Source organism: Morone saxatilis, unplaced genomic scaffold (assembly GCF_004916995.1).
Source record: "Morone saxatilis isolate NCDOM2014 unplaced genomic scaffold, NCSU_SB_2.0 Contig17, whole genome shotgun sequence".
Lineage (NCBI taxonomy): Eukaryota > Metazoa > Chordata > Actinopteri > Moronidae > Morone > Morone saxatilis.
In genome coordinates this window covers 15610447-15623886 of record NW_023339729.1, presented here as the reverse complement: position 1 = coordinate 15623886, position 13440 = coordinate 15610447, and the positions used below count along the sequence as shown (strand labels likewise).

The 13440-nt window shown below is 42.9% G+C and overlaps 2 protein-coding genes across 3 annotated transcripts in view; one reads left to right on the top strand and one right to left on the bottom strand.

Annotated features, from left to right (window-relative positions):
• The window catches only part of rfc1 (replication factor C (activator 1) 1), an 8617-nt gene extending 3198 nt beyond the window's left edge, over window positions 1-5419 (top strand). The window contains exons 9-23 of one of the 2 annotated variants that reach the window (XM_035660226.1): window positions 71-184; window positions 279-458; window positions 608-712; window positions 1124-1538; window positions 1672-1784; window positions 1976-2090; window positions 2487-2575; window positions 2699-2836; window positions 2998-3093; window positions 3192-3445; window positions 3559-3673; window positions 3974-4119; window positions 4210-4423; window positions 4530-4715; window positions 4837-5419. In XM_035660226.1, the coding sequence (XP_035516119.1) occupies window positions 71-184; window positions 279-458; window positions 608-712; window positions 1124-1538; window positions 1672-1784; window positions 1976-2090; window positions 2487-2575; window positions 2699-2836; window positions 2998-3093; window positions 3192-3445; window positions 3559-3673; window positions 3974-4119; window positions 4210-4423; window positions 4530-4715; window positions 4837-4932 (2376 nt within the window). In that variant the 3' untranslated portion in view covers window positions 4933-5419. Of the gene's footprint in view, window positions 1-70; window positions 185-278; window positions 459-607; window positions 713-1123; window positions 1539-1671; window positions 1785-1975; window positions 2091-2486; window positions 2576-2698; window positions 2837-2997; window positions 3094-3191; window positions 3446-3555; window positions 3674-3973; window positions 4120-4209; window positions 4424-4529; window positions 4716-4836 lie in introns of both variants that reach the window. The other variant, XM_035660224.1, reaches the window with a different exon arrangement.
• A 901-nt stretch (window positions 5420-6320) lies between these two features.
• Window positions 6321-13440, bottom strand: part of wdr19 (WD repeat domain 19) — a 15165-nt gene continuing 8045 nt past the window's right edge. The window contains exons 21-36 of the mRNA XM_035660223.1: window positions 13311-13368; window positions 12645-12791; window positions 12378-12460; window positions 12205-12288; window positions 11971-12117; window positions 11480-11604; window positions 11186-11295; window positions 10987-11055; window positions 10801-10878; window positions 9019-9115; window positions 8813-8937; window positions 8289-8370; window positions 7956-8106; window positions 7692-7815; window positions 7515-7591; window positions 6321-6589 (exon numbers count right to left, since the gene is read on the bottom strand). Of these exons, the coding sequence (XP_035516116.1) occupies window positions 6475-6589; window positions 7515-7591; window positions 7692-7815; window positions 7956-8106; window positions 8289-8370; window positions 8813-8937; window positions 9019-9115; window positions 10801-10878; window positions 10987-11055; window positions 11186-11295; window positions 11480-11604; window positions 11971-12117; window positions 12205-12288; window positions 12378-12460; window positions 12645-12791; window positions 13311-13368 (1672 nt within the window). The 3' untranslated portion in view covers window positions 6321-6474. The remainder of the gene's footprint in view (window positions 6590-7514; window positions 7592-7691; window positions 7816-7955; window positions 8107-8288; window positions 8371-8812; window positions 8938-9018; window positions 9116-10800; window positions 10879-10986; window positions 11056-11185; window positions 11296-11479; window positions 11605-11970; window positions 12118-12204; window positions 12289-12377; window positions 12461-12644; window positions 12792-13310; window positions 13369-13440) is intronic.

The window sequence follows — 13440 nt, the reverse complement described above, 5'->3', positions numbered from 1 at the left end:
CGGTGAAAGAGACAACCTAGTGGAAAGTAAACAAATGAATGTCCTCCTCTCTGTCTTCTGATCTGATCAGAGCACAAGTACGAGTCCTGATGATGGTGAGAAGAAGAAGAACAACGCTTCAGCTTACAGGAACTTCCTCAACAGAGATGGACCGCGAGCTCTGGGCTCCAAGGAAATCCCACAGGTAACAGACATCAGGCTTCAGAGAAAGTCCTTTAGCTGACAACCATCTTGACTTGTTCTTAATTACTGACTCTGTGTGTGTGTGTGTTTTCCAGGGTGCAGAGAACTGTTTGGAGGGCTGTGTGTTTGTGGTGACGGGGGTCCTGGAGTCCATGGAGAGGGATGATGTCAAATCCCTCATCGAGCGCTACGGGGGCAAAGTTACGGGCAACATCAGCAAGAAGACCACCTACCTGGTGCAGGGCAGAGACAGCGGAGTCTCGAAACTGGAGAAGGTGACCGATCATTGACAGTCGATCCGTGGGCTCTTATGAACATTTTAGATAGTAGTCACGCTATTTTAAGACTGTCTGTATTTCACTTCCTGTATTATTGGCCTGCATCTACCCGTCAAATACAGCGTGTTTGTATAATTGACACTCAGGCGGAGAGTTTGGGTACCAAGATCCTGGATGAGGATGGTCTGTTGGAGCTGATCAGAACCAAACCAGGAAAGAAGTCCAAGTACGAGATCGCTGCAGAGGCAGAGGTCGGCACATTTTTTTTATTATGCTGTTAACAAAGTCATTTAATGAGCGGTGGTATAATTCTGATTCAGGAGATGTCCGAACCTTTTTTTAAAGTCCCAGTTAAATCCCAAACAATATTAGAACAATATATTTTTATTATTGAAATGAAGAAGAAAAAAAGTATTTGGGGGTACATGAGGAATACTGAAACATGAGACATGTGTTTGTTGTAGATAAGAAATCGACCTTTATATTGTGGTTCAAAGTGTTAATGCAGTTCAGAATGAAATACTTTGATTGGCTACATGCAAAGACATTTCCACATTTAATGAAAGTAAAATCTCTCTCTTGGACTTTTCTATTGCTGATATAAGGATGTATTTTATTTCGATGTCCTCTCACTATTCTGGGATATTTTTCTCTCGCTCTAGAACAAAGCCTCAAAGACGAGGACTCCCCCCAGCCAGACCTCAAAGAGCACCCCTAAAGCCCAGAAGATCTCTCCCTCCAAGGGTAATTCCAGGTCCCCTCACACCCCGAGCCCGTCAAAGACCGGCCTGGCACAAGGCCACGGTGCCAGGATCAGAGAGCGCGGCACTCCTCCTGGGAGAGGCTCAGGTCACACAGCCCGGAGGGAGCTGGGCCTTTCTTCATCGTCAGCCCCCGGACCTTCATCCCCATCACCGACCGGGGACGGCGCCAGTCTGCTGTGGGTGGACAAGTACCGGCCGATCTCTCTGAAGACTGTGATTGGCCAGCAGGGAGACCAGAGCTGTGCCAATAAGCTGCTACGCTGGCTGCAGAACTGGCACAAACACCACAGCGGAGGCGCTCCCAAGCCGCCAGGTAGCAGACGGTTTACCTCCGTTTGTGTTTTGTGCGTGAGCAGAATCCAGAGTGATGATAAAACCAGATTTTGATTCAGTGAATTTTAGCTCTGAAAAATGAAAACGTGTTCGATGTGCTTTGTGTCGTGCAGCAGCAAGGTTCGGTAAGTTTGGAGGGAAAGATGATGGATCAGGATTCAAAGCTGCTCTGCTCTCTGGACCTCCGGGGGTCGGGAAGACCACCACAGCCGCCCTGGTCTGTGAGGTCAGTCTGAAAACACACACAGGCATGATTATGGGTGATTCTCACCAGTCTGTCTATTATTTTAAACTATTTCTGCACCCAAGACTCAGACATGACCCAGTTGGGACAAATAAAGTCTTAAACTTGAACATTTTGCTTGGATCTGTCTTTGACTCAGTCTCTCTTCACTGTGTTTGTGTGTCGTCCTGCAGGAGTTGAGCTTCAGCTATGTGGAGATGAATGCCAGCTGTACCCGGAGCAAAAAGAGCCTGAAGGAAGTCGTTGCAGAGTCACTGAACAACACCAGCATCGAGAACTTCTACAAAGGTTTTATTTTCTGTTACAGCTTTTTATTGATACACAGGAACATAAAAATGACGTAAAAGCTGTAGATTGTGTTAAAAAACAAAACAACTTTCAAGCATTGTCCAGGAGCAGCCAAACACGTCCATACCACTGCAAACTATACTGGAAACAAACATTTGCTCTTGAAAATGTTAATTCTTAATCACTGTATTATCTTGTTAATTTAACAGATTTAAACACTGTTTACATTTTCCTTTTTACTGAGCCAACCAGAGACTAACTCACTCACAGTATTCCTTTTAATTGTGAAGCAGCTACAGAAACGCTGTTTGCACCTTGTCCCTATGAAGCAGTGAACTTTATGAATGAAAAGTGAATACTATGTCGTATATTCAACCGTTGGTGTGTGTTTTGTAGGCACTTCTCAGACAGTGAGCAGTAAACACGTCCTGATCATGGATGAGGTCGATGGCATGGCTGGAAACGAGGACCGCGGAGGAATCCAGGTAAAAAAAACAAACACACACATTCCTGCGATATTCTACTTCCATGTGGACTGAAAATGACAGAAGGTGGACGGATACATTGCGTTTTGTTGATGCTGACCTCTGACCTTTTGCCTCCTGTAGGAGATGATCGGCCTGATCAAGAGTTCGAAGATTCCCATCATCTTCATGTGCAACGACCGTAACCACCAGAAGATCAGGTCACTGGCCAACTACTGCTTCGATCTGCGCTTCCAGAGGCCGCGAGTGGAACAGATCAAGGTACACACACACACACACACACACACACACTGTAAATGTACGCATTTGAATTATGGCTGTATTGTCCTGATTGGAGACAATTGAGACTTTAATATATAATGATTCATAATAATGGCCCATTTTAATTGCTTGTCACCCACTTTTTCCTTTTCATTTTTCAGGGAGCTATGATGTCCATCGCTTTCAAGGAGGGAATCAAGATACCACCCCCGGCTCTTAACGAAATGATCCTAGCCGCCAATCAGGATGTCCGACAGGTAAAGAAGTGTCCTAAAAGTCGATTCATACTGAGGTTACGTCTTTACTCGCCACCCTTGGTCTCTCCTCTCACCACCGCTGGCTGTTTCGTCTCCAGGTGATCCACAACCTGAGCATGTGGTCGGCCAAAGACAAGGTGATGACGTACGACCAGTGCAAGTCTGACGCGGCCAGAGCCCGCCATGACATGAAAATGGGACCGTTTGACGTTTGTAGGAAGGTGTTTTCGTCAGGGGAGGAGACTGCCCACATGAGCCTCATCGACAAGTCCGACCTCTTTTTCCACGACTATTCGCTAGCGCCGCTTTTCGTCCAAGAGAACTACCTGCATGTTCGGCCTAAGGCTGCCGGGTGAGAGAGGTTTTCAGTCTCTAAGCTAGGCTAATCGTCTCCGGCGTATTTCCCAAAATGTCAAACTATTCTGTGAATGTTTATGTATTTTCTTGTCTCTCTTGTCGCAGTAGTGACCTGAAGTCCCACCTGGTGTTGCTCAGCAAGACGGCTGACTCCATCTGTGACGGAGACCTGGTGGACAGACGGATCCGCTCTGGGCAGAACTGGTCACTGCTGCCCACCCAGGTAACGCACGCACACAAACTTAAGAAAAATCTGACTTTAGTCTGGCAAACCAAGTGTCATACGATAATAATTTGATCCAGTCGACCAACCGAAGGCCTCAGATGTTCGTTCTTTTCCCTCTGTAATGTTTCTTTTCTGAAACAGACACTAAACGTGATCATCTAACTTTTCATTACACACACTCATGTCGTATCACAAGCTTACTCATGCACATAACCTAATATATTTAAATACACACATGCTCGTGTGTTAGGGCACCAGAGATTCATCGTGTGTGTGTGTGTGCGCGTGTGCTCACAGGCCATCTATGCCAGCGTGCTGCCAGGCGAGCTCATGAGAGGCTACATGGGTCAGTTTCCTACCTTTCCCAGCTGGCTCGGCAAGTACTCCTCCACCAGTAAACATTCCCGCATCGTCCAGGAGCTGGCCTCACACATGAGTTTAAAGTGAGCAGTCCTCCATCACTTCTCTTCATTTACACAAACACAAAATCACACTTGAGTATTTGAGTGTTTGTATTCGTTTGGCTCCTGCAGGACGATGAGCAGCAGACAGGCGGTGAACCTGGACTACCTGCACTACCTGCGGCAGGCGCTGCTGAGCCCGCTTCAGAGGCACGGATCGGAGGGTGCCGGCGAAGCTGTGAAGCTGCTGGACGACTACCAGCTCATCAAGGAGGACGTGGACAGCATCATGGAGATTAGCGTCTGGGGCGGACAGCCTGACCCCTACTCCAAACTGGACTCCAAGGTCGGTGGGAGGCACTATAGTTTGGATTTTGGAGACGGTGGTTGAAGGAGTCTGTGGTTAATCCAACATACAATGAATTTTGACACCTCTGCTGTCCATCTCACAGGTGAAGGCAGCATTCACACGGACCTACAACAAAGAAGTTCACATGACGCCGTACTCCCTGCATGTAGTGAAGAAAGGTCGGCGTGGTGGCGGTGGCGAGTCAGAGTTGGGAGGCGAGGATGCAGAGAACGAAGTGCAGGAGTCTGAGGACGAGGGGGAGGGCCTCAAAACCGACGCCATGATCAAAGTAAGTATTGGGATTGCGACGTACAAACCCATTTGATCCCGTGCGCACACGCAGTATTTCCTGGCTGTCTTCTTATGTCCCTGTGTTCATATGTTGTCTGTGTCTTTGTTCCTCCCTGCAGCAGAAGAAGGCCAAAGCCACCAAGGAGTCAAAGAAGGAGAAGAAGGAAGATTCTGGGAAGGGCAAGGGCAAGGGGAAAGGCAAGGGGAAGAAATGACCGATAACCAGAAGAGGAAAACTAACTGCCCCCCTCCGCCCCCTCAGACTGTAATATATGTTATATCTCTCTCTGCACTTGCAACGATCCTTTAATGAGGAAGTAGTGAAACTGGTCTTTAACTTCTGCAGGTAACTCATCCTAACACTTGACTCTAATCACACTGAGAAATGTCTTTTTTAACTTCCTGTCATGTTTACGTCAGAGCGGCTCTATACTGAACAAATGATGCATATTATCTGGTTGTTGCACCCTTTATCATGTCTATACACCTCTACTAACATTTCAACAGGAGTATAGTGCATTTCTCCCGTCATCAGTTTGTGATCCAGGTGTCGAGATTGTAAATAATGTGATGTAAAAGACTGTTACTTTTTGCTACAACTACAGTCCAGAAACTCTTCAGCTCTACGTTTAGCACTGATGTTCCTGTAAATTGCAATTTTGTATAAATTTCTTGAGGCTTAATAGAGAAATATGTCGCTCATGAGTGTCGGTGACTGATTTTATTTAAATGGGGAGAGAAAGCAGCCATGTTCTAGAAAACGGAATTTAATGGTCACTTTGATGTCAAAATATTTAGATTATATTTGAATACAGATCATATTCTCAGATAACCCGACTACTCAGAACTTTATTTTGTGAAATCCAGCCATTCAAAAAACAGTCCAAATAATACTCAGTGTGAGGATGTTCAATAAGGCCGATACTCCTCGCAGACTTCAGCAAAGCAATTCAAGACAAACTGTCACTAAACAATTAGAAGAAAGTAGCAGATAAAATTAGGACTACAACTAACAATTTTATATATTATTTTATTAATCATTTTATCTACGAAATGTAAAAAAGAGCCCATCTCAACTTTGCAGAGCCAAAGGTGACGTCTTTAAATGTCTGGTTTTGCCTTCAAACCCAAAAACCCAAAACAGATAGAGAAACAGAAAATTCTGCCACTTGAGAAGCTTTTTTCAGTAAAAGGTTTATAAAAATGAACTCAAACTATACAGCGTGAAGTAAAAGTATCACTACAGCCAAGAGAAAAAAACAGACCAGAATGATTGAGATCTTTAAATGTTAAATTTTTATTTTTAAATAGACTAATAATTAAGCAGATGACTCAGGTTGCTTGATAGTACACCTGCCAAAAGAGGCAAAATAACCCTGAATGAGTGGGTTGGATGGTTGTAATTGAGGAAAGACGATGTAAGTAATTGAATTATTGTATTAAAGACCCAAACAGCATCACAATGAAAGACAGACTGCCATTTACTGGAACAGAAATATATCTGTTTGAAACATCTTCAGCCACTCCGTTTACAATGGTGCTATTCAAAAAGCACGAGTGAAAAAAATATGACATGGTAGAATAATGAATACAACATTTCCCCTGAATATACATAGTTTTTTTATTATTGGTCTTTTGGTTGGTGAAATAACAAACATCTTTAAAATTCAGTAACTAAAACTAAAAGCTGCAAAATATATATTTAAACATATAGAAAATCTGACAAGACATCTATGTACACTTGTTTTTCTTCTTCTTCATTGATCCAGTTCGTCAGCTTGCAAGTATTCGGAACAATCTGAGATCTTCTTCACCTGTTTGACACTCAGAGTCTCGGAGCACATGGGACACATCGTCTCAGTTTCCAGCAACCTGGACACAAACAGTTCAGTGTTGATTAGAGATAAGCGAGTCACCGTTGCTGAGGGCACGGTCACACACGGGCACAATTTGCCTTCAGCGACATATTTGCACGTGTGATCTCACCCTTATACTGGAAGAGTTTGACATTTTGGGGAATCCACAGCAATAGTGAGATGAGAAGACTGGAAACGGGGACACAGTTAACCTGGCTCAGTCCAAAGGCAACAAAATCTGCCTACTAGAACCTCTAATTACGTGTTTATAGCTCGTCTGTATAATCCATATAAAAACCACAAGTTGTGGTTTCACAGGGATTAAGGTGCTGAACCTTTTCTCAGCATCAATAATATGAGTGTGTGTGTGGAACCATAAAGGCTGGCACATCGAAGGTATATTAAAGCATCGCACTCCTATAATAACGTCAAAACTCACAATGGACAGTTTTTTTAAAAAAAAGATACAAATTGATGCAGCAGAACCACTCGCCTACATTAGCCACAATGCAACACATTCACTGACAGATGGGTCAGAGATATGAATGTGTTATGCTACTAGCAGCTAATGTAGCCTCGAGCACTGCAGAGGTCTGCTAAACTCACTTTTATCAAACATCCACAGATTATTTTTCACTTGAGGCAATGTATCAGCCTTCAATCCGCTCTGTCTGGAGCCACAAGACGGTAATAACAAGGGCCGGTTGGTGAAGATCAAAAGTCTTCTCTTTAAAGAACTGTGGCTGGCAGTGTTATTACAGAGATATTTTCAGGTTATGGAAACTCGGTCCGTTGTGTTGGTTGTATGGTTTTCATATTTCGGTAAGATTTTCAAAAACTGTCACACCGATTTGTCAACAATTTGAAATAAATGTAAATCTTCCATTGGTTTAAATAACAAGCGGAAAAACTCCAGCTGATATACGTTTCTGCATACTTACAGATTGAACTGGGAGTAGAGAGCAGGAAATTCACAATGAGGACACACAGACCAGTCTTCTTTCAGCATATGACGACCCTGAAAAACAGAAACTCAACTGATAAAAATATTGGGACAAACTACTTTGTACAGTAGAAAACCAGTGTGCGTGAATCAGTCAGTGTTTGTGTGTTTGTACCGTGGCAATGCAGTAGGGCAGGTTGTTCTTGCAGGAGATACACAGCAGTTCGTTCTGAGGCAGCTGAAAGCCGCAGAAGGGACATGGAGTGGTTTCCTCCTCCAGCTCCGATGTGTCTGGACGTCTGCGGGGCAGACACATATGAAGTGAAAGGACAAGGATTGAAACGCAGTGTAGGGCAGAATAAAATCAGACAGATGAGGTGAGGTAATATACGCACAGAGAAGGAGGAAGGTCAGGAAAGAGCAGGAGGTGTGGACTCACCGAACCATAGCCTCGATCTTCTTCCTGTACTTTGGGTCAATCTCATTTCGGTACTCCGGTCTCATCAACATGGCAGCGAAGCTAAAGGCTGAGTTCTTCAGTCCGGCACGGTGACATTCGATGACTGCTGACGTCAGAATGGGAACGACATCTATACACACACGCACGCACGCACACACACGCGCACACACACACACACACACACACACACGCACACGTAAACACTGATGAGGCTTCTGTTGGATGTTTTTTCAGTGACATTTAAGCTTCATTTAGATGAGTTTTTTCATGTGAACTGGACAGTAGATTAGAGTTGATTCTGTGTGGACTCACGTGCAGGAAACTTGCTGATGTTGTTGCTGACACGGATGAGCATGCGAGCCCCTTTCAGGTGGTCTCCCCTCTTTACATGGATCTACATTATAAATAATTAACAAATTCAACATGGAAGACTACAAAGAACAATAAACTCACGTAATGTTGAGGTTGAGAAGCTTTATCATGTGACAGTGAACTGAAAATGTGCACAGTTCTTCCCACATTAAACAATACTGCACTTACTCCCTCTCTCTGACGGCCCGCTTCTCACTCACCACTGTTAAGTGGGGCAGTTTATAACAACTACTAATACTTTTTATTTCTGGACGTGTTGTAAAAAGAAGTTCTGATCAAGCATAACCCGACACTTAATGCGCTGACCATAAACCCCAGCATCCCTGGTCCTTCCCTCATTTCCTGTCAGCTATCTAATAAAGGCATAAAAAGTCCCCCAGAGAAATTATTAATTATACAAAGTGATTCCGCACAGTAACCTGAACAAACACTGTGTGTGTGTTACAGATTTCAGCTTTACTGACTTTGACCAGTAGGTAGGAGTGGAGGATCATCAGATTGGTGGCCATCTCAGCAGGAATTTTAATCTTCTGGGCCTGCAGCTCCGTGTACATGCTGAACAGCACGTCATGGGCATTGCGATAGTTCCCTGTGTAACATGCAAAAAAACAAAAGTATATAGAAAAACATAGAAGCTTTGGTACACAGCTATTTGTGAATATGTCTGTACCTGCACACTGCTCTTCTCTGGCGATGATGATGGCGGTGCGAGCAGCTTCCCTGTACTGCTGCAGCGCCATATACAGGCGGAACAGGTACTTGGCATCCTGGGAAGAGGAAAAAAAACATCAACTAACCATCAATCAACAGTGTCAGTCAGGATCAGATTTACATACATAGATTCACAGGGTGAGATAGTGCTCGCATTCAGTTTGTAATATGCGTCTCACTGAAGGTCACAGCTGACTGTGGTTGTATTCTGCACAGGGAGAGTGCAAACCGTCTGAAACTAGCAAACTTTAAGGAAATCCAACGTAGTGATGCTGGAATAAATTAAAATAACCTTCTAAAACATTCTCTACAATTTTAAATGTAATTGGACAACTATTATTCTTACAAGATTTATTTACAGAAATGTTTGCAAAGCTAATGCTAAGAGACATTAAACAAACTTCCAAAAAAATATTTAAAAAGGTGACAAAATGATGCCCACCTTCCCTTAATATTGGCCACTTATATATATTATATATTATATATATATATTCCACTAAAACTGACACTCACAAACTGCATGAACCTCAGAAAATCCAGCAGATGCACAATCAACCACATCCACTGAATCTGATCGGATTTCTTTGGGCTGCTATTCCTGAAAACTTTCTTTCAAGTCTTTTTCACTGAAACATTAAATATTAATGACTAAATCAATAAAGTTTTAACACTCAAAAGCTTCTTCTTTAGGACTGTGTGGTGATCTGATCACGTTTGACTGGCAACATTATGTAACAACCCCACAATTAGTTCTTAATCCAAATGTTGATAAATCCTGATTGGTGCATGAAAATACATGACATCACATTTTTCCAAACAGCACAGACAAAAATGTGTCCTGGGAAATCACCGAATCTGTTCTGAATAATACAGTGATTTCCTGTCGGAGCCCCATTGCTCACATTAAGGAGCTGATTGAGTAAATTGGTTTTCAGGGCCTTTTCACACATATTTAGAAAAGCGTATTTCACTGATTACATCCAAATAATAACCAATCTGTGCTTCCAGGACGGTTTCATTAGATCTCTAGGCACGCAATGTATTAGAAACAGTTATGAAACGGTGAAAAACGACTAAATCTCACTCTCTCTCTCTGCACTTCAGTTGTCTAACAAATACAACTGACTCTTCCTTCATCTCACCCTCAGTGAAGAGCAAGCTGGAGGAAAAGGGACACTCATACCCTACTGCCCTACAACAACAGCACTGAACACGTTCTACATCACATACTCACAAGGATGTACATTACCTACTGTATGACACACATACACTCTAGTTCCCACACGGACACTAACAGCCCACCTGACTTCTATACGATTAACTAAAATAACGAACTCCTACTAGCTCTCTGACTACAGACCTGTTGGCTGAAGACACTTGTGTTGGACTTGAGACACACAGGCAACTGAAAATATGGCCTCTTGTAAATTTAATTAATTATTTTGTCCGAGTAAAATATTGTACTTATGTCAGTCCAAAACTTAAAGCTCCTAAAATCAAGAACAAGGCAATGTGTTCTTCTTTGTTATAACTGCTGATGCAACAGTCAGTGTCTGACCAGGCTACTCACTGAGAGACACTGCACACACACAGCAGAGACCAGGAAAAGGAGAGACAGTGAGAGGGAGAATGAGTGATCAATACATGAAAGAGAAAAACTTATAAAGTCATGATTTAAAATCAGGTTGCTTGGAAAGTCACTTCAACTGAGACAAAAGCAGTGTTCCAGTGTATTGATTACCTTGGGCATACCGTCGCTCTCTCCCATCAGGTAATCTATCAGCTGATTGGTCAGAGAACTGTCCTTGGCTTGACCCACCTGACACACACACACACACACAGACACAGACACAGACACATCAAAAACACTGCTGAATGGTCACATCATTGTGTATGTGCGCTGGGATATTCAGTTAGACACACTCACCGTCTCTATAGCCATCTCGACGGCCAAGTTGTCATCAGTGTTGGGACACTTCAGGAAGTGCTTCAGGGCCTGAGAGATGGTGGACATGAAGAAAGAAAGAATTGGCTGAAGTGGTGGAACGAGGCAACATCTAACTCTAACTATTAGAACATATACATCAGCATTAATTAAAGAGTGATTGAGTAAATAAAACGCTTACTCGGCTGTACTGCCCGCACTTCTGAAAGAACTTGCCAGCCTGCAGGTGTTTCTTCTCTCCCTCAAAGTAGAGAGCAATGCTCTGGTAGTCCTCCTGCGTCGCCTCAGGACCTGAAGAAACACACGACGCAGCAGTCAGGCAATTTATTTTCAACTTAACAGGCTGTTTTCATTGGAACTTCACTGCTAGAAATTCATTAACAAATCCAGCAATAAAGTTAGACCTGCTCAGAATGTTTGTTTCACTGTAAAAATGTCCGTATGGTTTTTATATAACACGTCCGCACAGACTGACCGATGATGTCTGCGTAGACCTCCATTTTTCCGTGCTGCTGTGCCAGTTGGAAAGCTTCATCGTTGCACTGAGACAGCACCAGGAAGTGGATGGCCGAGCCGTAGTCGTTCAACCCCAGGAAGAACCTGAGACACACACAGATATGTTAAAGGTTTATTACAGCTTTTTTCCTTCTAGATTGAACATCTTTGGGCTGTTGGGTTTGGGACTTCTCGTTGGACAAAAACAAGCTATTTTATGGTCATCTGGAGACCAAACAAGGACTAAAATAATTAATACTAAAATAATAATAAAACTAATTTAATACAAAATAATCATTACATAAAAATAATTTCCCAGTACTTCCTGTGCCATAACCGTAAGTTATGGGTTCATGTTAGACAAGCGGCTGAAAAGGTTACAGGTCACATTTAGACACTAAAGCCTTCATACAAGTACAAAACTATTTCACTGTGGTTGTTTGTATTCACCCGTGCTGTTGTTTGTCCTACCTGGCAACCGTCTTTGCACCGTCGATACTCTGCGTCTCCCTGACAATGCGAACTGCTTCCCCGGGGTTGCTCAGGTGGTCCAGCTGCACACGTATCACGTTGTCCCAGTCTTTGGCACTCTCATAGGCCCGTGCAGCTTCCTTATACCTGGTGCATACAGCACGTGTTACAGCGGCTACTCCTTTTATGATTTCACTATCCTCAATGTGACAGACATTCAAACTAAGAACCTACTTTCCGTCCGCCTCTTTGGCCTTGGCGTACTGCAGGTGGATCTTAGGAGAGGAGACGTGTGGGAGCAACTCGCCCACCTTTGCCCTGAGTGTGGAATAAAAAAAAAAAAGTGTAATTTTACAGTTTAAAGGAGGAGAGATACCTGCAGGTCTGAGTGTTGGTATTTGTCTCACCAGTTCTTGCAGCGAATGTAGACTGATGCTGCCTTGTCATAATACTGGCCTTTTTCATAGAGCTGAGCGGCTTCAGAGAATTGCTGTAAGAGAGAAAAGAAAACCACAGAAGAGGACATGAACAAAAAGATTAAAAAAACATTAGTCGATATTATATCGATAGAGAATATTTGCAAAACCGGCTGAGAAACACAAACTATAACACCTATAATATGGGAATTTACCAAAACATATAATTAACAAGAAAAGAGAGATAAGGCTCTCTACCTTCATGCTTTCCAGTATGGCTCCACATTCCTTCTTGAGGACTCTGCTCGGGTGCTGAATTGCCTGAGCGGCTCCTCTCCTGATGTCGCCCATCCTGATGGACATCCGGGCCACACCTGCTTGACAAGCCTCGTCGTGCTCCTGGAACTGCACAGCGATAAGGGAGAGAGAGGAGGGTGAGGACAGTAAAAAGAGGAGACTTCAAAGAGAGTACAATTAAAATGATTTCATTATCATCACCTTTACTTAGACTGGAACCTTGAATGCATTTGATGCCAAGATATACAATCAATCTATTCTTTGTAAATACAAAATACAAGTATGTGACATTTTCAGTGAGGAAGCATCAGACATTAAACATACCATCACTTAAATAAAATACTAGATGAAATAGATTTTTTTTTCTACAAATAAGTGATATATGATCCTTACTGCATTACTACAGAAACTACAAGCCTTTGTCCTTTGAGCATCCTAATAACAAAGTTTATGAAAACTACACCACAACAATCAAATAACTGTATTTTCTAGATGTATAGGTGTGAAAAAATGTGGTGAAAAACTAAATTGTCAAGAGAAAAAAAAATGTCATTGTTGTGTTCATAGTTTTGAACTTATCAAACTGTTATCACTGCAGAAAGTTGACATAAAATATATTTCACTTACTTTATTATTGTGGGTCATGCCCTTTTCATAGTGTGCCAGAGCATTCACATAGTCTCCACTACGAAGAGAGAGAGAAGTTTAGATACAGTGTAGGTCGGTCAGGTCTACTGAATGCTGTGTGTGTGTGTGT